The sequence below is a fragment of the Eumetopias jubatus genome, unplaced genomic scaffold (assembly GCF_037043125.1).
Source record: "Eumetopias jubatus isolate StellerSeaLion01/CBP00866 unplaced genomic scaffold, mEumJub1_p1.0 scaffold_17, whole genome shotgun sequence".
NCBI lineage: Eukaryota > Metazoa > Chordata > Mammalia > Carnivora > Otariidae > Eumetopias > Eumetopias jubatus.
In genome coordinates this window covers 31594917-31612428 of record NW_028274823.1, presented here as the reverse complement: position 1 = coordinate 31612428, position 17512 = coordinate 31594917, and the positions used below count along the sequence as shown (strand labels likewise).

At 54.7% G+C, this 17512-nt stretch overlaps 2 protein-coding genes across 5 annotated transcripts in view; one reads left to right on the top strand and one right to left on the bottom strand.

The window, feature by feature from the left end:
• Positions 1-15360, top strand: part of ZFYVE27 (zinc finger FYVE-type containing 27) — a 32033-nt gene extending 16673 nt beyond the window's left edge. For 2 of the 4 annotated variants that reach the window (XM_028098535.2, XM_028098536.2), the window contains exons 10-12: positions 1408-1454; positions 1759-1840; positions 13463-15359. In XM_028098535.2, the coding sequence (XP_027954336.1) occupies positions 1408-1454; positions 1759-1840; positions 13463-13587 (254 nt within the window). In that variant the 3' untranslated portion in view covers positions 13588-15359. Of the gene's footprint in view, positions 1-1407; positions 1455-1758; positions 1841-2845; positions 4453-13462 lie in introns of those variants that run through there. The other 2 variants (XM_028098537.2, XM_088020025.1) reach the window with 2 other exon arrangements.
• Positions 12121-16336, bottom strand: SFRP5 (secreted frizzled related protein 5). The gene is made up of 3 exons (XM_028098538.2): positions 15814-16336; positions 14034-14111; positions 12121-12570 (listed from the first exon to the last, which is right to left on the bottom strand). Exons 1-3 carry the CDS (start codon positions 16334-16336, stop codon positions 12224-12226), a joined length of 948 nt encoding a protein of 315 aa, XP_027954339.1. The 3' UTR covers positions 12121-12223.
• Positions 16337-17512: the final 1176 nt, after the last annotated feature.

The following is a 17512-nucleotide window of genomic DNA, read 5'->3' as shown; positions in this document are numbered from 1 at the left end:
TGTGTTCCTGGGCATAGCCCTTGGAACCTTCTTTGTTCTCTTCAGGGTTTGCTTTTGTTCCTGGAGCTTGGTGAAGCCATCAGGCACAGTGTGGCCTTTCCTCTCCTCAGGCCTCAGTTTGCCTCTGCTTTTTGGTTCCCTTCATTCACCTGCATGCGCCCCCTTCAGCAGACTGTGTCTTTGCTGCAGTCCACCTTTTCCGTCTGTAATTTTCCTGGAAGCACGGGTGGGTGGTGAGCATAGTGGCTTCTGAAGGAACCGTTGGTTCCCTCCCTCCCCGTCCTTCATCTCTTCTTACACCCCTTCACCTCCTCCCTTGCATTTGCTAAGCTGCTGTTGACTCCTCCAGCATGGTCCGGAAACTTGATCATCTCGTGTGTGGTGGTTTAGGTGGAGTCTGTCACGGCTCTGCCCTGCTCCGTCCTGCCCACCACTCAGTGTCTGTGCCCTTACCCTGCATATCTTTTTGGAAGGTGCCTGGTTCTGAGCTCCTCTCCTGTTATCTTCAGATGACAGGAAGCAGGAGTCTGGGGTTCTAGGCATTTCTGAATTACCTGTGGGCAGACTATTTGTAAGGAGGCACTTAGGAAGGGGTCGTGTCAGGCAGGTTTCATCTGAGCTCATTGGAGCTGCCTTCTCTGAAGGATGCCTGTTATCAGGTCCCCCCCTAGCTTGGTGTGATTTCCAGGGAGCAGATTCTGCTGGATGCTTTTCGGTTTTGGCAGGACCTGCTGGTGGGGCCTCTGAGTCCTGGGAGGGCACACAGACCGGCAGCTATGTATGGTATGGAGACATGGATTCTCAGGGATCATGGGAATTTTCCTTTTTTTTTTTCCTTAAAGATTTTATTTATTTGAGAGAGAGCAAAAGCAAGAGAGATCACAGAGGGAGAGGGAGAAGCAGACTCCCTGCTAAGCAGAGAGTTGGATGCGGGGCTTGATCCCAGGACCCTGAGATCATGTCCTGAGCCTAAGGCAGATGTTTAACTGACTGAGCCACCCAGGTGCCCTGGGAATTTCCCTATTAGTTTGAGTCCCCTTCTGTCTCTGGATCTGGACTTTGCTCCCCCCTTTTTTCCCCCCAGAGATTTTATTTGAGAGTGAGAGCGAGAAATCATGAGAGATCACGAGCAGGGGGGAGGGGTAGAGGGAGAAGCAGACTCCCCACTGATCAGGGAGTCCTATGTGGGACTCGATCCCAGGACCCTGGGATCATGAGCTGAGCCGAAGGCAGATGCTTAACCAACTGAGCCCCCCAGGTGCCCTGGACTTTGCTCCCTTGCTCACTGCTCCCAGCCATGACTGGGCTGGGCTGGCATCCTGAGTGGTCCCATAGAAGAGCCAGGAACAGGTGAGAGTTCAGAGCCCTGGGCTAGCTCGAGGCTGAGCTGCTGCCTCTGTTTGTCAGGGAACTGTACGGGCTGCTCGGCCACCTTCTCAGTGCTGAAGAAGAGGGTAAGTCTCCTTGGGGGTGTGTTTGTGGGAACTTGGGATGAGGTGCAGGGCAGTAGCGGGGAGTCATTTGGCCATATTGGGCCTGGGGTCTGAGGTTTGCTCAGGTGAGCAGGGATCTGCTGTCCCTGTGCCCACACCTTCACTAGCCTTCCCACTGGATGTTGTGTGTGCTCTGTCCTGCCCCCACTTGGGCACCTCCCTATTCCCATGGTAGTCCCAGGTTCCTTGGGTGAGTCAGCTGATGGGAAGGTGGGGGGCTCCCGCTGTGGGCGATGCATCTGATATTGACCATGGCTCTTTGCAGCGGAGCTGCAGTAACTGTGGAAACAGCTTCTGCTCTCGGTGCTGTTCCTTCAAGGTGCCCAAGTCCTCCATGGGGGCCACAGGTGAGTGGTGCAGGTGGCCCAGGGTCAGGGCATTGGGAGGGCATGGCTGGTTCCTGCCTCCTCCAAGGGCTGCTGCAGCGTGGGAAGGGAGCAACGGGTCAGTGAGAAGGCAGGGGGACTCGGGATCCTGTCTGGCCTGGAGAAACATCTCCACTGTCCTTTAACAAACAAAACACTGAAGTATTTTATGCATGCAAAAGAATATATTTAATGTATCTGAATTATAAGACTTAGTAGTGAATATCTGTGGTTTCTTCACTGAGGTTAAAAAACAGAGCATTAGCACCCCAAGGCTCCCAGCACCACCCTGCCTTCCCCAGAGAAAACCACTGTGCTGAATTTTATTCTTTTTCTCATTAACTTGGTAATGCGTTTAACAAAATGAAAAATTTCTTTCATTCTATAAAACCTGTACACACTCATTGTAAACAAAACAAAAGATACAGATAAACAAGGGAAGGGCACCGTGTGCAAGATACATACGTATGCACATGCACGTTCTACGAGTAGTGGGAGCATGTTCTGCACACTGCCTATAACGTGCTGTAATCAGAAATTGAGGCTTTTTTTTTTGTTTTCTTTCTGGTCATGCAAGTAGCATATGCTTATTCTAGAAGATTTGGAGATCATTATATAAAGGAGGAAGAAAAAAGTAATCCTGTAATCTTACTACCTAGAGATAACCACTGTTAAAACATGCTGGAAAATTTTCTTCTGGTATTTTATTAAAAAGAATTTTTAGTGGTCTTTTGTTGGTACCAAAATAATTTCTAATGCAGAGCACCTGGGAGAGGCCTGCTGTTGGTAATGGTCACTCCTGCAGTCCCCAGTCCCCAAGGAAAGAGGAATCTGAGGGCAGGCTAGGGAGCTGGGTTAGCGAGGATGTGGGCTGGGTGGTGGGTGGCTTGTGTGGGGCTTTGGGAGTTGGGGAGGTGGTTGCAGTATTGGGGGCCATGAACCAAAGGGCATGAGGAAGTGTCTCACCAAGTTCTTCCTCCTTTTCAGCCCCCGAAGCCCAGAGAGAGACTGTGTTTGTGTGTGCCTCGTGTAACCAGACCTTGAGCAAGTGAGAAGAGGGGCTGGGGTCCAAAGTGGGCGTCGGTCCTTGGGGCCAGCAGCAGGCCTCACTTTCCTGTCCCTAGCCCCTTGTGGTGTGTGCTGGGCAAATGTGGCCTGAACGCTAGGTAGGCTTCCCCTTCCTATCCTTGCTGTCTCCAGCTGGGTTCTGGAGCTGCTCCCCACTCTTGTGGGTGGCTAGTAAGTGGCAGTTCTCAAAACCCAGAGGGGAGAGGAGCCCCTGGAGGGTCTGGCAGGTTTGCCCTCCTCTGCCCTGGGCTGAATTAGTGGACTCAGAGCTGGGCAGGGAATATAAACTAGAGAGCAGTAGTGAGCTAGGCCTGGTCTCTGTAGGGATCTCTGAGCATCAGGGTGTCTCTCCACACCTCACAATTCTAGGAGACCATGGATCAGAGATTGGGAGAAGAGATTCTTCCTTTGCTGGTTCCTGGGCCAGCCCCTTAGCCTCTGAGAGCCTTCAGAAGGGCTTGGGCATGGCATGACCCAACTCTGCTTTTTGAATGTCGCTTCAGGCATCAGCATCTCATTGTTTCTCCACCAGAGGTGTGGCCAGAGCTAACAAGACCAGAAGTCCTAGATCAGGGTTGAAGTTTCCATGTTCTCCCAGAGGACGACGTGTTTAGAAGGGCCTGTCAGAGTCCTTTAGTATTAAATGGAGCAAAACATAGGGAGCCCTAGCAGCTCAAAGGACATCAGGCTCACCTTGCAGAAACCTTGACTTGCAGAATCTCAGCCCACATATTACCCTGGTGACAGCTTCCCTGGGTAGATGCCAGGCATTCGGATCACTCTTACTCCTCCTGTTCAGAGCCACAGGCACCCCTCCTCTGGCCCAGAGCTATGATCCCCCTCCCTGGCCCCTTGTCCCATGAAGTGTGAGACAGGCAAGCAGAGCAGAGGTCCTGAAGCCCTTGACCCTTGAGGGCCTGGGAAGTGTAGGATCTCTCCGGGCTGTGTCCTAGATTCTGGTGCTCTTCCTCAGCAGGACAGTCTCACTTTAAAGGTTAAGGCCATGGAGGTCCCCATCCTCTCTTCAGTAATTTTATGTTCACTCTGGACTCTTAGGGCACCAATGTCTCTTCCTAAGCCTTGAGCGGGCTCAGGCACCCTTTCTCTCCCCTGGAGCTACCCTGCCTTTTTGAAGTATTTATTTATTTATTGCATGGTTCCTGGGAACATGTGGCACAAGGAGTGGGATGGAGACAGCGGGGGGCTTCTCCTTTTCCAGGGTGCTTCCCTGGAGTCATGGGCTGGCGGGGACCCAGGACCCATAGGAGGCTGAGCAGGGATCCGAGGAGGCAGGCTGGGGAGACAAGGCCATCCCGGGCCAGCTTTCTGGGGCTAGTTAGGGCTGGGCAGCCAGGGGCCTGCAACAGGCCAGGGAGGTGCAAGGCCCTGGGGAACCAGGCAGGCCTAGGGCTCCTTTGTTAAGAGATGAGAGTTAAATACCCTGTGCTTTATTTACACTGGAGAGGAATGAAAAGGATCTCTGTGTATATGGAGAATTGTCAATAAAAAGGCCCTCAAGCTTCTGACGTTTTCGTCCTGGTCCTTGCACTAATCCTCTCTCTGAGGCTGGAGAGCCAGACTCACCAGCTCTGGCTGAGTTTGCAGGCCTGTGCCGTGCCTGCAGGACAGGGCTGGAGGGGGCGTGGAGGCTGCTGTGGTGGGGGGGGGGGGGGTGGTGCGGTCTGCCGGCGGGCGGGGAGGGTGGAGAGGAAAGCTGTGCCTTGTGCAGGTGGGGCTCAGTACATGTTTGTCAGATTGACTCGAGACTCCATCTTGTGACCGAATTGTGAGCAGTTGGGGTTAGGACCAGGACTTGTCAAACACTAAGCAATGCAGGCTTTAGAACGGAAAGATTTTAGCTAATCCTTCTTAGAAAGCAAAAAAGGATTGGCCCTCGGGAGGCTGAGAGGCAGCCGGAAGAGGACTGGCTGTGAGATGGGACAGATAAGCAGTTCTCTGAAAGCAGGGTTTGTGGGGTGTGTACTGGGTGCCAGGCACAGTGGTGAGTGCTTTACACGTGTCATTTTATGTAATCCTTACGATGGTCCTATGAGGTAGGCACTGTTCTCCCCATTTTATAGATAAGGACATTGAGGCCAAAGGAAGTTGACCAGCAGCAGTGAAAGGTTTGGCATGGCACTTTGCAGACCAGAGCTGGCTATGAGCCGTGTCTTCCAGACGGAGGCCCATGGCAGTGAAGACTGCAGGAGAGACCCTGCGTCAGAGCTGAGGTTAGGTTGCAGCCATGTTCTCATGGCTCCATGCATGCGCATCTCACAGAGGCCGTGGCCTGGTCCAGGTTGGGATTCTGCCTAGCTCGGGAACTTCCCCTAGTATGGGGGAGCCCCAGCAGCTCCGAGGGGCCTTGAGAGGCAGGGAAGCAGCCAGGACCTTTTCCTGGCAGTTTTTACAGAAGACTGTGTTCACTTTAAAAAAGTAGCAAAGTGGCCTCAGCAGCCTGGGTCCAGAGGAGCGGTAAAGATGGTGGCAAGGGGAACAGCAGTGATGGCACAGGCCCAGGGCAGAGGCAGCCGGGGCTGCGCCTGTGCTTTTGTGGTTGGTGTGTGTCATGGGTAGCTCATTTGGAAGGCTGCTCAGAGATCATCCCGGCTGGCGCCTCACTCCAGGAGGGACACCACATCTGTTTGAAGAGGTGTGTTCCCTACGGCATGAGAGGATAGGCCTTTCTCAGCAGGAGCGGCCTGTGTTAGCCAGGGAGAGTCTGCGGGCAGTAAGAAGTAGGCAGCGCTGTGGCCAGCCCCACACTTGGCCCACCTCTCCCGTCAGCGCAGCCATGCTGGAGCGAGTTGCCACAGGGGCATTGCCCCCAGGCCTTTCTGTGCTGCTTTCCTCTGTAAAATGGGTGTGATAGCGCTGTCTCCCTTAGAGGGCTGCCGTGAGGAGTAAGCGAGACCATCCACTCAAGGCATGGAGCACGGTGCCTGGAGCACAGGAAGTGCTCCCCAAAGGCCAGCCTGCTACTACCATCCTGGCACTCTTAAGGACAAGACAGCTCTGTCCTGGATGGCTTAGAACAGTGTTTGTTTTTTGTTTGTTGTTTTTTTAAACCAGAGACTAATCTTAGACTGTTACTCAGGAAAGCATCTGAGGCCAAAGTGTAGTTTGAAAAAGCAGAGGCAATATTATTTTGGGAAAACAAAAACGATGCGTAGTGTTGGTGAAGTAGTCTGTACCACGCATAGCCTTTGGAACATGGGATTCTGGGGCTTGGGAAACTTGGGTTTTATCATCGGGTCTTGGCTGGGTCTTCCCACTGAAGGGAAGCCAGGGGGCCACCTCCTTGTCCCTTTACAGTGTGTGTGAGGGCCTCAGTGAGAGCAGGCTGGGGAGGCACAACTTGCAAGTGCAGGTCCCACTGGGAAAATGAAGCCACGGCGGTTGGATTGTGTCTTGCAGCTGGCTGGGGTCCACAGTGTGGAGAGGACTGAATGCGAGGTGGCCTGGAGGACACTCTTCATAGTAGAACTGGATGCTTGGTTTAAAAGATGCCCCCAGTTTGCTCTCAGGCACCCATTGGGAGGAATAGTAGCCAGGTTTTGCTCCAGCTCTGGTACCCATTGGGGCAGACTTGGGACAGGCAGCCAGCTCCCACAGCCTGGCTTGAGTTGAGGGTTCTGTTGATCTTTTTGTGGTTTGGTAGGGATAGGGAACGATCTGTGGTGAGCCTTGGCAGACTTTGAACTGGTCCTGGTTTCTGGGGTCTTCAGAATTTGTAGTCGTTGATCTCTTGGCCCTCGGGGCTCAAGCCCAAGAAAGCTCCATTTTCATGCCCTGTCTCCATGGAACCTTCGAGGTACCCCTTTTGAGAGGCCCTGGCTCCAGTGTCTATCGTATAGCTGGTGGCTGGCTCTAAGACCATGATAACAACTACTTTGTTTTATTTTATTTTATATCTTGGATGTTATTTTATTACTTTTTTAAAAAATTTTTATTTGTCAGAGAGAAAGAGCATGAGCAGGGAGAGCTGCAGGCAGAGGGAGAAGCAGGCCTCATGCTCAGCAAGAAGTCCAATGTGGGACTCGATCCCAGGACCCCAGGATCATGACCTGAGCCGAAGGCAGATGCATAATTGACTGAACTACTGGGCCACCCAGGCGTCCCAACACCTACATTTATTGAGCACTGTGCCAGGCAACATGCTGAGCGTGTCATTCTTATTTAAACCTCATGACAATCCCAAAAGCTAGCTTCTGTTATTAACTCCATTTAACTGATGAGTAAAGTGAAGGCCTGGAGAGGTTACGGAACCTGCCCGAGGTCATGTAGCTAGTAAGCCGTGGAGCCAGGGTGTGAATTGTGCCAGGGGTGCTTGGAGAGGTCTTATCAGGGAAACTTTGGGTGAACATACAATCCTGGCTGTCGCCCTCTCCTCTGTTCTGCCTTGCCCCCACTAGCTCCAGGATCTTCTGAGCCACTGAGCTAATAGGGGCCTGCCCATCCCGAGCCCTAGCAAAGTAGGCTCAGTCTCCAGAGGAACAGAGGCAGCCTTGTGGCAGGAGCTCCCCACCCCCAGCACCACCTCCCTTGTTTGGGTCTGTTTCAACACCCCAGAGCAGCACATTCCATTCTCTGGCACAGCTGGGGGTTGGGGATTCCGGATTCCCCAGGCTGCCTGCTTTCTTCAGGGCCCCAGCAGAGCCTGCTGTCTGGGCTGGAGTACTGGGTCCCAGCCACATACATTCCAGCAGCAACCACCCCCCACGTTGGATTTCCCAAGGAGTGAACTTTAGCCAGGATTACAGCCGACTAAACAGTTGTGGGTTGTGAGCTTCCTTTGTGGGGCTCAAGAGCCTGGATGCTGATGGGGCTTAGAGGGGAGGAGGGGGTCAGGGGTGGGCTGCTTTGGGGCAGGAGAAAAGCTGCATTCTGAGGCTGGCTCCCCTGCTGCTGACAGGGCCCTTGGTGTGGGCTCTGAGCAGGGCTCCCGGAAATCTTCCAGCGAGGCAGGGTGGCAGATAGTCTGTTCCCCCCCACCCCCCGCCCCGCCTCCGCTTGGCTTTGCCCTATGCAGGCAGTAGTATAGTGGTTAAGAACCCGGGGTCAAATTCTAGTACCACTCTTACGTACAAGCTGTGTGTCCTTCAATAAGCTCATTAACCTCTCTGAACCTCAGCCTCCTCATCGTTAAAAAGGGCTGTTGGCAGGCTTAAATTAGAATACCAGAGTGAGGGGCACCTGGGTAGCTCGGTTGAGTATCCAGCTCAGGTCATGATCTCAGGGTCGTGAGATTGAGCCCCACATAGGGCTCTACACTCAGCACAGGGTCTGCTTGAGGATTCTCTCTCCCTCTCCCTCTGCCCCTCCCCTCTCATATGGGTGTGCTTGCTCACTCTCTACCCCCCACCCCGTAAAATAAATAAATAAAATCTTTAAAAAGAAAAAAATAAGAATACCAGCCAGAGTGCTTGGAGTAGTGCCTGCCACCCAGCATGGGCTTGATATTTATTCTAGTATTACATGTCTTCTCCTCTCTGTTGGCTTACGTACCCTCCGGGGGTGTATTTTCTGAAGTAAAATGCCAAATGTAGGTTCTGTCTTGAAAGTAACAACTCTGGGTTTTAGGTGAGATGTTCCTGTCTTCCCTACCTTCCTGCCAGTAGTGTTTCTTAGTTAACAAATCAGTTAGGAATGTACTGTTATGTGCAAGGCACCGTGCTATCCGGGTCAAGGCCTTAGGTTAGGAAAAATACTAATTACCATTTAATGAATATCTTCTAAATGCTGGGTGCTGGTTCCAGGAACTTTTCACATATTTCCCCACTGAACACTCAGCCACCCTGTGAAATAGACATTATTATTCCATTTTATAGTTGGGCAGTGTTCCCAGTGTCACATGGTCACTAAGTCACAGTATTGGAACTCAAACTGGGCTCTACTACCTCTTTTCACCTGATCCTGAGTATTTTTTTTTTAAGATTTATTTTTTAGAGTCAGGGGAGGGGCAGAGACAGGGAGAGAAGCAGACTCCCAGCTGAGTGTGGAGCCCTATGCGGAGCTCAATCTCATGAGATCATGACCTGAGCCGAAATGAAGAGTCAGATGCTTAACTGACTGAGCCACCCAGGCACCCCCTGATCTCGAGTATTTAGCCGCCCACCCCAGATTTTTCCTGTTCTTTATCAGAACTCTGATTTTGTACCCAACTGAAACACCTGACTTCTTCTGCTCCCTTGCAAATAGGGGTGGCCATGTGACTTCATTCTGGCGGGTGAGCTAAAAGTGGAAATCTACCAGGTGGGACTTTGTTGGGAAAATACTGTTTTCCTGATCAAAAGGGCCGGAGGCAGCTGACTCGCTGTTTTTGCTCTCATTCCCTGCCTTGCTGCCTGGACTGTGGTTAGGAGTGGGAAGGAGGGGGCACTGTTTGTAACCACAAGAACAGAAGCCACCCCCTGGCAAAGCTGGAAGAAAGAATGAGTCTGGGACTTGGACCTCGTGCCTGGCTGTCTCCAGACCTCTGGTATGGAGAAGCCCCACTGTTTCTTGGGGTTTCTGTTAGATGCAGTTGTTTGCTGACACAGCCCAGATGCTTGCTGGGCAGCACCAGCTGTCTGTCTCCGGACTGGCTGGGAGGGAGGGAGCGTGTTGTGACCGAAGGAAATGAAGGGCGGGCTCAGGCCTCGTGGGGGCTCCCCTTGTTTTGGGGAGGATTCTTCTTGGTGAATCTGACAGCAGATGTTGGGGACGGAGCCGACATACAGAGCTTGACCCCTGTGTTGGGGGTGGCTGAGGACTGTCTTGCTGGGGCTTCCCGGGATGGGCGAGGGGAGTCTCTCCCCCGTTTGCTCCATCTCCCTGGCTGCCAGCACCTGACAGAGGTCAGTATTGTGCTTCTGCCAGAAGTAGCTGGAGTCCTGTGTGTTCAGTGGAAAAATAATCCCTGGTCCTGGTTGACCATAGAAGTGTCCGTAAATATTTGGTTGGGGTAGGAGGCTGGGAGACAAGGGGCAGATTCAGGGAGCTGGTGGGCTGGGCAGACTTTGGGTGAGGGTGGGCGGCGGTGGCTTCCTCAGAGTTGTGGAGAAACAAGCAGGCCTCTGCTGCTCCTGACCTGTGGTGAGGCCACCTGCCTGCCCAGGGAGGTGATTTATGGGTAGGCTGTCAGACCACCTGTTAGCTCACACTGGCCCCACAGCAGAATTTGGGCCCTTTGGCCTTTCTCGATTCTCTGTGGCAACATGCTTCTCTGAGAGCCTTGGAAGCCAAGTCCTCACAAGAGAACGTGGCTGGATTGTCTTAGAGGAGCAGGAAGCCTTGACTGGACTTGGCAGCTGGACCCTCGCTGGTGAGGAAAGCTGCTCTGGGGGTGTCCCCAGCCCCCTGACAAATCCCCGGGTCTCCTTCCTGGCACCACCCCTTCCAAATGCTGGACATTTGAGTGGCAGGAGCCTGTTGCCTCCATTTCAGGCCTTCTCCCCTCCCTGCCCCATTCAGCTCCAGGTAGCAGCACCATCTGCTCTGAGCTCGCTGAAGAAGCCCTCAGTTACGATAGCTGCTTCCTTCCCGGTATGCAGGACCGAGACCCTTCCAGCCTGAGGTCACCTCAGCCCCTCACCCTTCTCTTGCCTTAGCTGTTGGCTTATCTAGATTGAGGTTTTCTTTCTTTTTTTTTTTTTAAAGATTTTATTTATTTATTTGGGAGAAAGTGAGAGCACAAGCCAGGGTGTGGAGGGGGGGGAGGCAGAGGGAGAGAGGGAAGCAGACTCCCTGCTAAACCAAGCAGAGAGCCAGATGTGGGGCTCGATCCCAGGACCCTGGGATCAGACCCGAGCAGAAGGCAGCTAGCTGCTTAACCGACTGAGCCACCCAGGCGCCCCTAGATCGAGGTTTTCAACCCAGGCTGCATACCACCCCAGGGAGCATCTAGAGATTCAGATTTCTGTGCCCCCTCCAGAGATTCCGATTTAATTGGTGTAGAGTGGGGCCCCCTATTTTGCAAAAGCTCTCTAGATGATTTGAAGTTTTATGTGTTAAAATGCGGTTTCTGATACAGTAGGCCTAGTATGTGCTTCTGACCGGCTCCTGGGGGTGCTGCTCCTCTGATCCCTGTGGCACAGGTCGACCCCATTCTCCCCTGCAGGTCGGGACCAGTGCCCAGGGCGGTCTGAGTGCCCAGGGGAAGGAGTTGACACGTTTAGGCCCTTGGCTCTTCAGGGTAGTTCCCTGTGGCCCAGGCTTCTTGGGATCTGAGGAGCACGCAGCGTCAGGGACATGCTGCAGGACTGTGGGAGCCTTCTGACCGTGGGAGAAGGCTAGGTGGGGATCTTGGTGTCTCTCTCCCTCTTCAGGAACAAAGGGACGGTCATCTCCATTCCTCACTGGGTGATGGGGATGAGAAGGGTGATGCTCACCCTGTGCTCTCAGGGGATCCTGCAAGAACATGGGCATTGCAAGTATGTCTGTGTGGACAGGCCGTGGGTTAGGACAAGGGCCTCTTTCCAGAAGTCCCTTCTGAACCTCCCTCTGCCCACCTTTGGGGACCAGCTGACAAAGAAAGAACCTAGTCGAAACCAACTGTTTTTTTTTTTTTTTTATTTAATTAAAAACTTAAAAAACAAAACGAAACATTAGCAACCAAACCTTGCCTGCGTCAGATCTAGTACCTGTGGCCTTGCAGCGGTGGCGATAACTTACCATCAGGGTAACAGGGACATGTGGAGGCTGAGGGACGAACCCCAAAAAGCAGCCTCTGGGAGGGGGTCTGGGCTGGGCTTCTCTCCAGTCTAGCAGGAAGGGAAAGGGTCAGAGATGGGGAAGGTGGGGAACTGTGGCTGGAGGGCACTGTGACCCTAGTGCCTCTCCTTTGGGGACTATGATGACACGAGTGGGCAGTGGAGGTAGGGAACTGTCCCCCAAATAGCTCAGCCTAATACTGAGACTTTTCCTCTTCAAGGTGAGGCCTCACCACCAACAGAGGGGAGCTGACACCATGATCTACTTGGGAATCTGCCTCAGGCTGCTCAGAGCCCCTCCACGCTTCCCTCGCTCTCTCCTCCACCTACTTTCCAAAACCCTGGGTTCCTTCCCAAATGAGAAAGCCTTGCTCCTAAGAGAAGTCCCCAGGGACCCCAGAACCCCTCCAGTCATGGACAGCTCAGGCTCCATGCCCATTCCTCAGGGCCTGTGCTGGTAACGACACTGCATGAAACCACTTAGGCAGGGGCTGAGTCAGCCTGGGAGTAGGGGTGAGGCCAAGTGGGCAGGAAGAGAGAGTGCCCCAGGGCTGGGGAGAGGGCAAGGCACAGCTGGCTGTGGTGGGGCAGGGAGGAGTGCCCTTCAGTGGGGTTCAGCAGCCCCATAGAAGAAGGGGTAGTAGAGGGAGCAGGGGTAGGAGAACATGAATTTGACCGCGAACTTCATCTCCTTATTCTTCCTGTCCCAGCGGTAGACGGCCATGAGCAGCAGCTGCCCGTCCACTTGGCGGCCCATGAGCAGGAAGCTGCCGGTCAGGCTGTCCAGCTGTGGGCAGGGGCAGCTGGCGCCGCTCTTCATGTGCAGCACCAGCCTCTTGGTGTCCTTGCGCTTCAAGGGGCCTGGCTTGAGTAGCTGCTTCTTTTTCTGGGCTCCAATCAGCTTCCGGTCCCCATTCTCTATCTTGATCTCCTTGATGCGCATTTTAACCACTGTGTGTGTGTGCGCCGAGGGGGGAGACAGAGGGGCAGGGTGAGAACGGGCAGGTCTGCTCAGGATGCTCTTGGGCCCTCAGCTGGTGCCTGTGCCTTAAGTTCCAAGCCTGGGCCTTGGGGTGGTAGACTTCATGATCCCTAGGATCATGGGATCCAAATGGGATTTCTGGCTGTGTGTGTGTGTGTGTGTGTGTGTGTGTATGTGTGTGTGTGTGTAGCAGTGATAGGGTGGGCTGGTAAATGTTTGACAGCTAGCCCTGGGGAGGGGTTCTGCTCTGTGGCACGTGCTGGTTTCCATGGGGTAAATGCCCACTGCCCCCATGGCCCACCGCATCACGGAGCGCTGGGCTGAGCAGCATGCACACAACCAGCTCTTGCTGGTGTGAACACACCACTGTAATCTGTGTCAGACTGTACAGTATGGGTGGGAGTGTGCTGTTTGGTGCTGTGTGGTTGATGTATGAGAGTATGTCTGTGGTGTGTCTGGAGGGTGGGGGAGGTGCTTGAAGGCCAGAGTTGGGTCGGGGTGACCATCCAGGGCACACAAGGTGGCTGTAGAGAGCCTAGTACAGTTGGGGATTGGGAGTCTGGAACTTGGGGGGTCACTTAGGCTAGTCTCCCCTTTCTTCAGGCCTCTGGATCCGCATCTCTGTGAGCAGCCAGGGAGATGCCAGAGAATGACTCTGTTCACCCAGGGAAGGAAATGGTTATAAAATCTCTTTCTTTCAATCTCTCTCTTTCTCTCCTTACCCACTCTCTTTTTCTCTCTTGGACACACACACACACACACACACACACACCTTGCAATAGGAGTATCCTCTTTCCAAACAGACTAATGACATAAAAGACTAAAGTAAGGATTTCATTGCGATCTCTTTTTTACAAACAGGGAGGCTAAGACAAAACAGCAGCCAGCTTGGCAAAGGCCACATGCCGGCTCGTGTGGTCCTGACTAGACTTGGCTCACTGTCCCAGGAATGGAGAGGCTCCAGGATGAAGGCGTGGGACAAGTGACCGCAGCTCCCCTGGCCAGAGGTGCATCGGGTACCACGCAGAGGTGCCCAGGGACGAGGGTGCTGCACTTCCATCCTGGGTCCCAGCTCTTTCCCTTCCATCTCCAGGCTTAGCTTGCTTCTCCCAAAGAGAATCCAGCCCTGGAGGGCCCTCTGTGGGCAGGTGCCGAGGGAGGGCTGCAGGAGCCTTGGCCAGGGGTTGGTTTTGGGGCCCATGGACCATGGCCTTGAGGGGCTTCTGAAGCCCCTGGGATGACCTGCAAAATGAGGTGCATTTCTTTGGCCAGACGGTTCATGGTCATGATCAGATTCTAAAAGGGACCCATGATGCAAAAACTGTTAGTATTCACTATGATGGTTGTGGACATGGGTGTTTGTTGTGTGTGTGTATGTGTGTGTCAAGAAGGAGAGGAATTGGGGCAGTGGCCACGTGGGCTCCACACTCACCGAAGTCGCTGGAACACATCTGCTCCATGAGGCCGTCGGCACTGTGCTCCATCTCACACTGGGCACAGATCTTGGTCACTGAAGAGAGAAGCAGGGGTGGGGTCTGATGAGGGGAGGCTGATGAGGGGATCGGAGTCCGAAAAGCCACTCAAGAGTACGGGCTTACCCCACTGAGGAGCCACCTCCCCCTGCCAAGCCCCCACTCTCATCAGGAAATGGGATGATGGTAACGGTGCTCACTGAGTAGTTGTGAGGTTCCAAAAGAGACAACATTGCACGGGGACAAAACTGCCCCCATGGGCACAATTGCTCCATGACCCTGGCAACTGCTACCATGATGTGCGTTGTCTTCTTCTAAACTTTGTTTCATTTAATCCTCAGCCTATGAAGTAGGTTTTATTAAAGAAAAGAAAACCGAGGCCGAGTGGTACCCAAGTCTGCAGTACTATTGTGAACTGACCTTAGAATTCAGGATTTGTGACTCCCAGGCTAGTGCCGGGATGGGGGTATCTGCAGGGTCTTCCTAGGCACACAGGGTCCCCGCGGGTGGCAGGGTAGGGACTGTGGTAAACTGAAGAGCATCACCGTCTGAGGTGGGCAGCTTCACATTGCCAGAACTTTTGGTTTTTCAAGGGAAGCCCAGACTCTTAATTTTTATATGAAATATTCTCAGTTTTATTGTTAGCCACACAAACACTTCAGGCTGCCTCTGGTTCTCAGGCCACCACACAGCACCTGCCCTCTGTCCTGTATCTCTGCCTCCGGGTGGGTGCCCCCATCACAGGGGAAAGCGGGCTTCAGAGAGGGCAGGGCCTGGTGGGATTCCGAGCCGGAGCCCAGGACTTCTTGCCTTCCAGGCTCTTAATACGTGGCTTCCAAGAAAACCAGAAAAGGAACCATGCTGGGATCCCTGCTAGGGACTGCGCTGTCTCTGCTTGAGCTGGCTCTCTCCCCTGCTTCCTGGTCCCATTTCCAATCCAAGAACAGGGGTGTCTCTTAACACTCCCCAGTCACAGGACCCCAACCCAACTGACTCTCAGGAGGAGAGTAGGACCAAGGGCTGTGTGGATGAAGTTAGACCTGGGGGAGGGGTGGGTAGGGTGTGGTGAGTCCAGTTGCTTTTTGGGGGTCGGGTCAGATGGGAAAACGGGAAAGCAGCGCTGCCCCTCGGGGGAGTCCCAGCATCAGGGTCTCCTTAGACTCTTGAATCAACTGCCCAGACAAAACTTTTCTCAGTGCCACTTTTTATTCTCCTGTCTGGTGCCCAGCTTAGGCTTACTCTGTTTGCAAGGAGTTTGGCATTTGGGGGTGGGGGGTGCACAGTGAAGGGAGGCTGAGACCCAGGAGGCATTAGGGGTAATGGGTCTCGGGGTGGGTGGGAGGTGGCACTGAGGATCTCACAGGTTTCTGGAACCTGAGCTCACTTCCTATGTTACTTATGGAAAAACTGAGGCTCAAAGTTAAGCAACTCCTAAGGGCTCCTTTTCAGTGGCAGAGCCTGGCAATCTGCTCTTTCTTCTGCACTGAGCTTTACCCGAAGGTCTCCCAGTCTGGGGGGATTGGGGAAGCCAGTGGGAGAATTTAGGGTTCCCAGGTACAGAAAATGGTGTGTGTGTGTATAGGTAGGCTGGGGTGGAGGGGGGTGGGAGTTGCAATTCCCGGGGCATGCAGGGCTGAGCAAAGGCTGTGTGCGGTGTGTGTGTGTGTAAGGGGGTGGCACCTCCGGAGGCCTCGCGGGCACCCGGGGCGTTGGAGCGCGCGGGGGCGGCGGCGGCGCTACCTGGAGGCGCGGTGGCAGGCAGGTGTCCGAACTGCATAGTGATGCAGAGGTCGTTGTCCAGGGGGAACTTGTGGCAGTGCAGCATCTCGGGCCAGGGGAAGCCGTAGGCCTCCATGAGCGGCGCGCAGCCGGCGCGCACGGCCTCGCACAGCGAGCGGCACGGATAGATGGGCCGGTCGAGGCAGACGGGCGCGAAGAGAGAGCAGAGGAAGACCTGCGTGTCGGAGTGGCAGCGCTTGGCCAGCAGCGGCAGCCAGCTGCTCGCCTGCTGCTTCACCTCGGCCAGGCTCTCGTGCTCCAGCAGGTTGGGCAGCCGCATGCGCTTGTAGCCCACCGTGTGGCAGAGCGGCAGGTCCGCGGGGATGTCGAGGCACTGCGGCGGCTTGGAGTACGCGCGCCCGTGCAGCGGCTCCGCCTGCCACCCGTAGTAGTCGTACTCCTGGGCGCGCGCCGGCGCCCCTTGCAGCGCCCCCAGCAGCAGCGCCAGCGCGGCCGCCCGCGCGCCCCCCGCCGTCGCCTGCATGGTGCGCGGCGTCCTCAGCTGCCCCGGAGTGCGCCCGCCGCCCTGCCGCTCCCCTGCAGCCGCCGCCACCGCCGAGGTGGCCCGAGTGGTGGCAGCCTTCGCTCCGCTTGCGGGCGCACCGAGTGATCCTGGCACCTCCCACTTCGGGGCTCCGGCCCCAGCCTCGCCGCGCGCCCCAGCCAATCTCCAGCCGCCCGCCCCCGCGCCTGCGGGCCCAGGCCGGGAGGTGAGGTGGAGCCCCACTCGGCCCCTCCCGCCGGCTCCCGCGCGTCCCGCCCCGGCTTGTGCGCCCCTCTCCCGTGCCCCGGCTCCCCTGCCTCAGCGCCCGGCTCGCCTTGCGCCTCTCCTGGGGGCTCCCTCACCTCCCTGGGCATTTCCTCGCCGATCGCTTTCTCCATCCTTCCTCCTTATCTCCCTCCGCCACAGCCTCTCCTGTTCCTTTTCTCACTCACTTCACTTGCTTATCTGCCCGTCTCGGCCTTTCCCCCTCCGCTCTGCTTTCTCTTTCCTGACACCTCGGTTCTCCCTTCTCCTGGCAGGAGGCTCCTGGCTGCCCACACCCTCTGTTCCAGGAGGGCAGTTCTTCACCTGTCCGTCCTCAAGCATGTGTTTGAGCTCCTGCCTGGTGCCAGGCACTGTGCTGCTGGCTGCTGGGGGAATCAGAGATGGATCTGACCCAGGACCCCCCACCTCCAGGGACACCGTAGCCTAGTGGGGGCGAAGGTAATCATAACTGCCATTCAGTGAGCTCTAAGTGCCGTAGACACTGCGCAGCACTTCACGGCCTTATCACCAGCTATTTCTATTGATAGCTAATACTTCTTGGGTACTTACTGTGTCTGTTCTAAGCACATTGCATAAGTTACCCCATTTAATTCTCACAGTAATGGTATAATAAGGCGAGTGGGTACTGTTATTATCTTCACTTTACAGATAAAGGTAGCCAGGCAAAGAGAAGTTAAGTGAGGATAGGGGCCAGGACTTGACCCTTGGTGGTCTGGTTCCAGAGTCAGAACCTGGGTGACACCAGGAGGTCTGGATTCTGAGTCTGCAGGCTGGCTGGCTTTGGGGACCTTCAGGTGAAGTAACCGGCCCTCAGTCACACACTAATGGGTGAGGGAGCCAGGATTTGAATCCAGGTCTGGGCTCCAAAGGCCAGGGCTTAACTACTTTGCC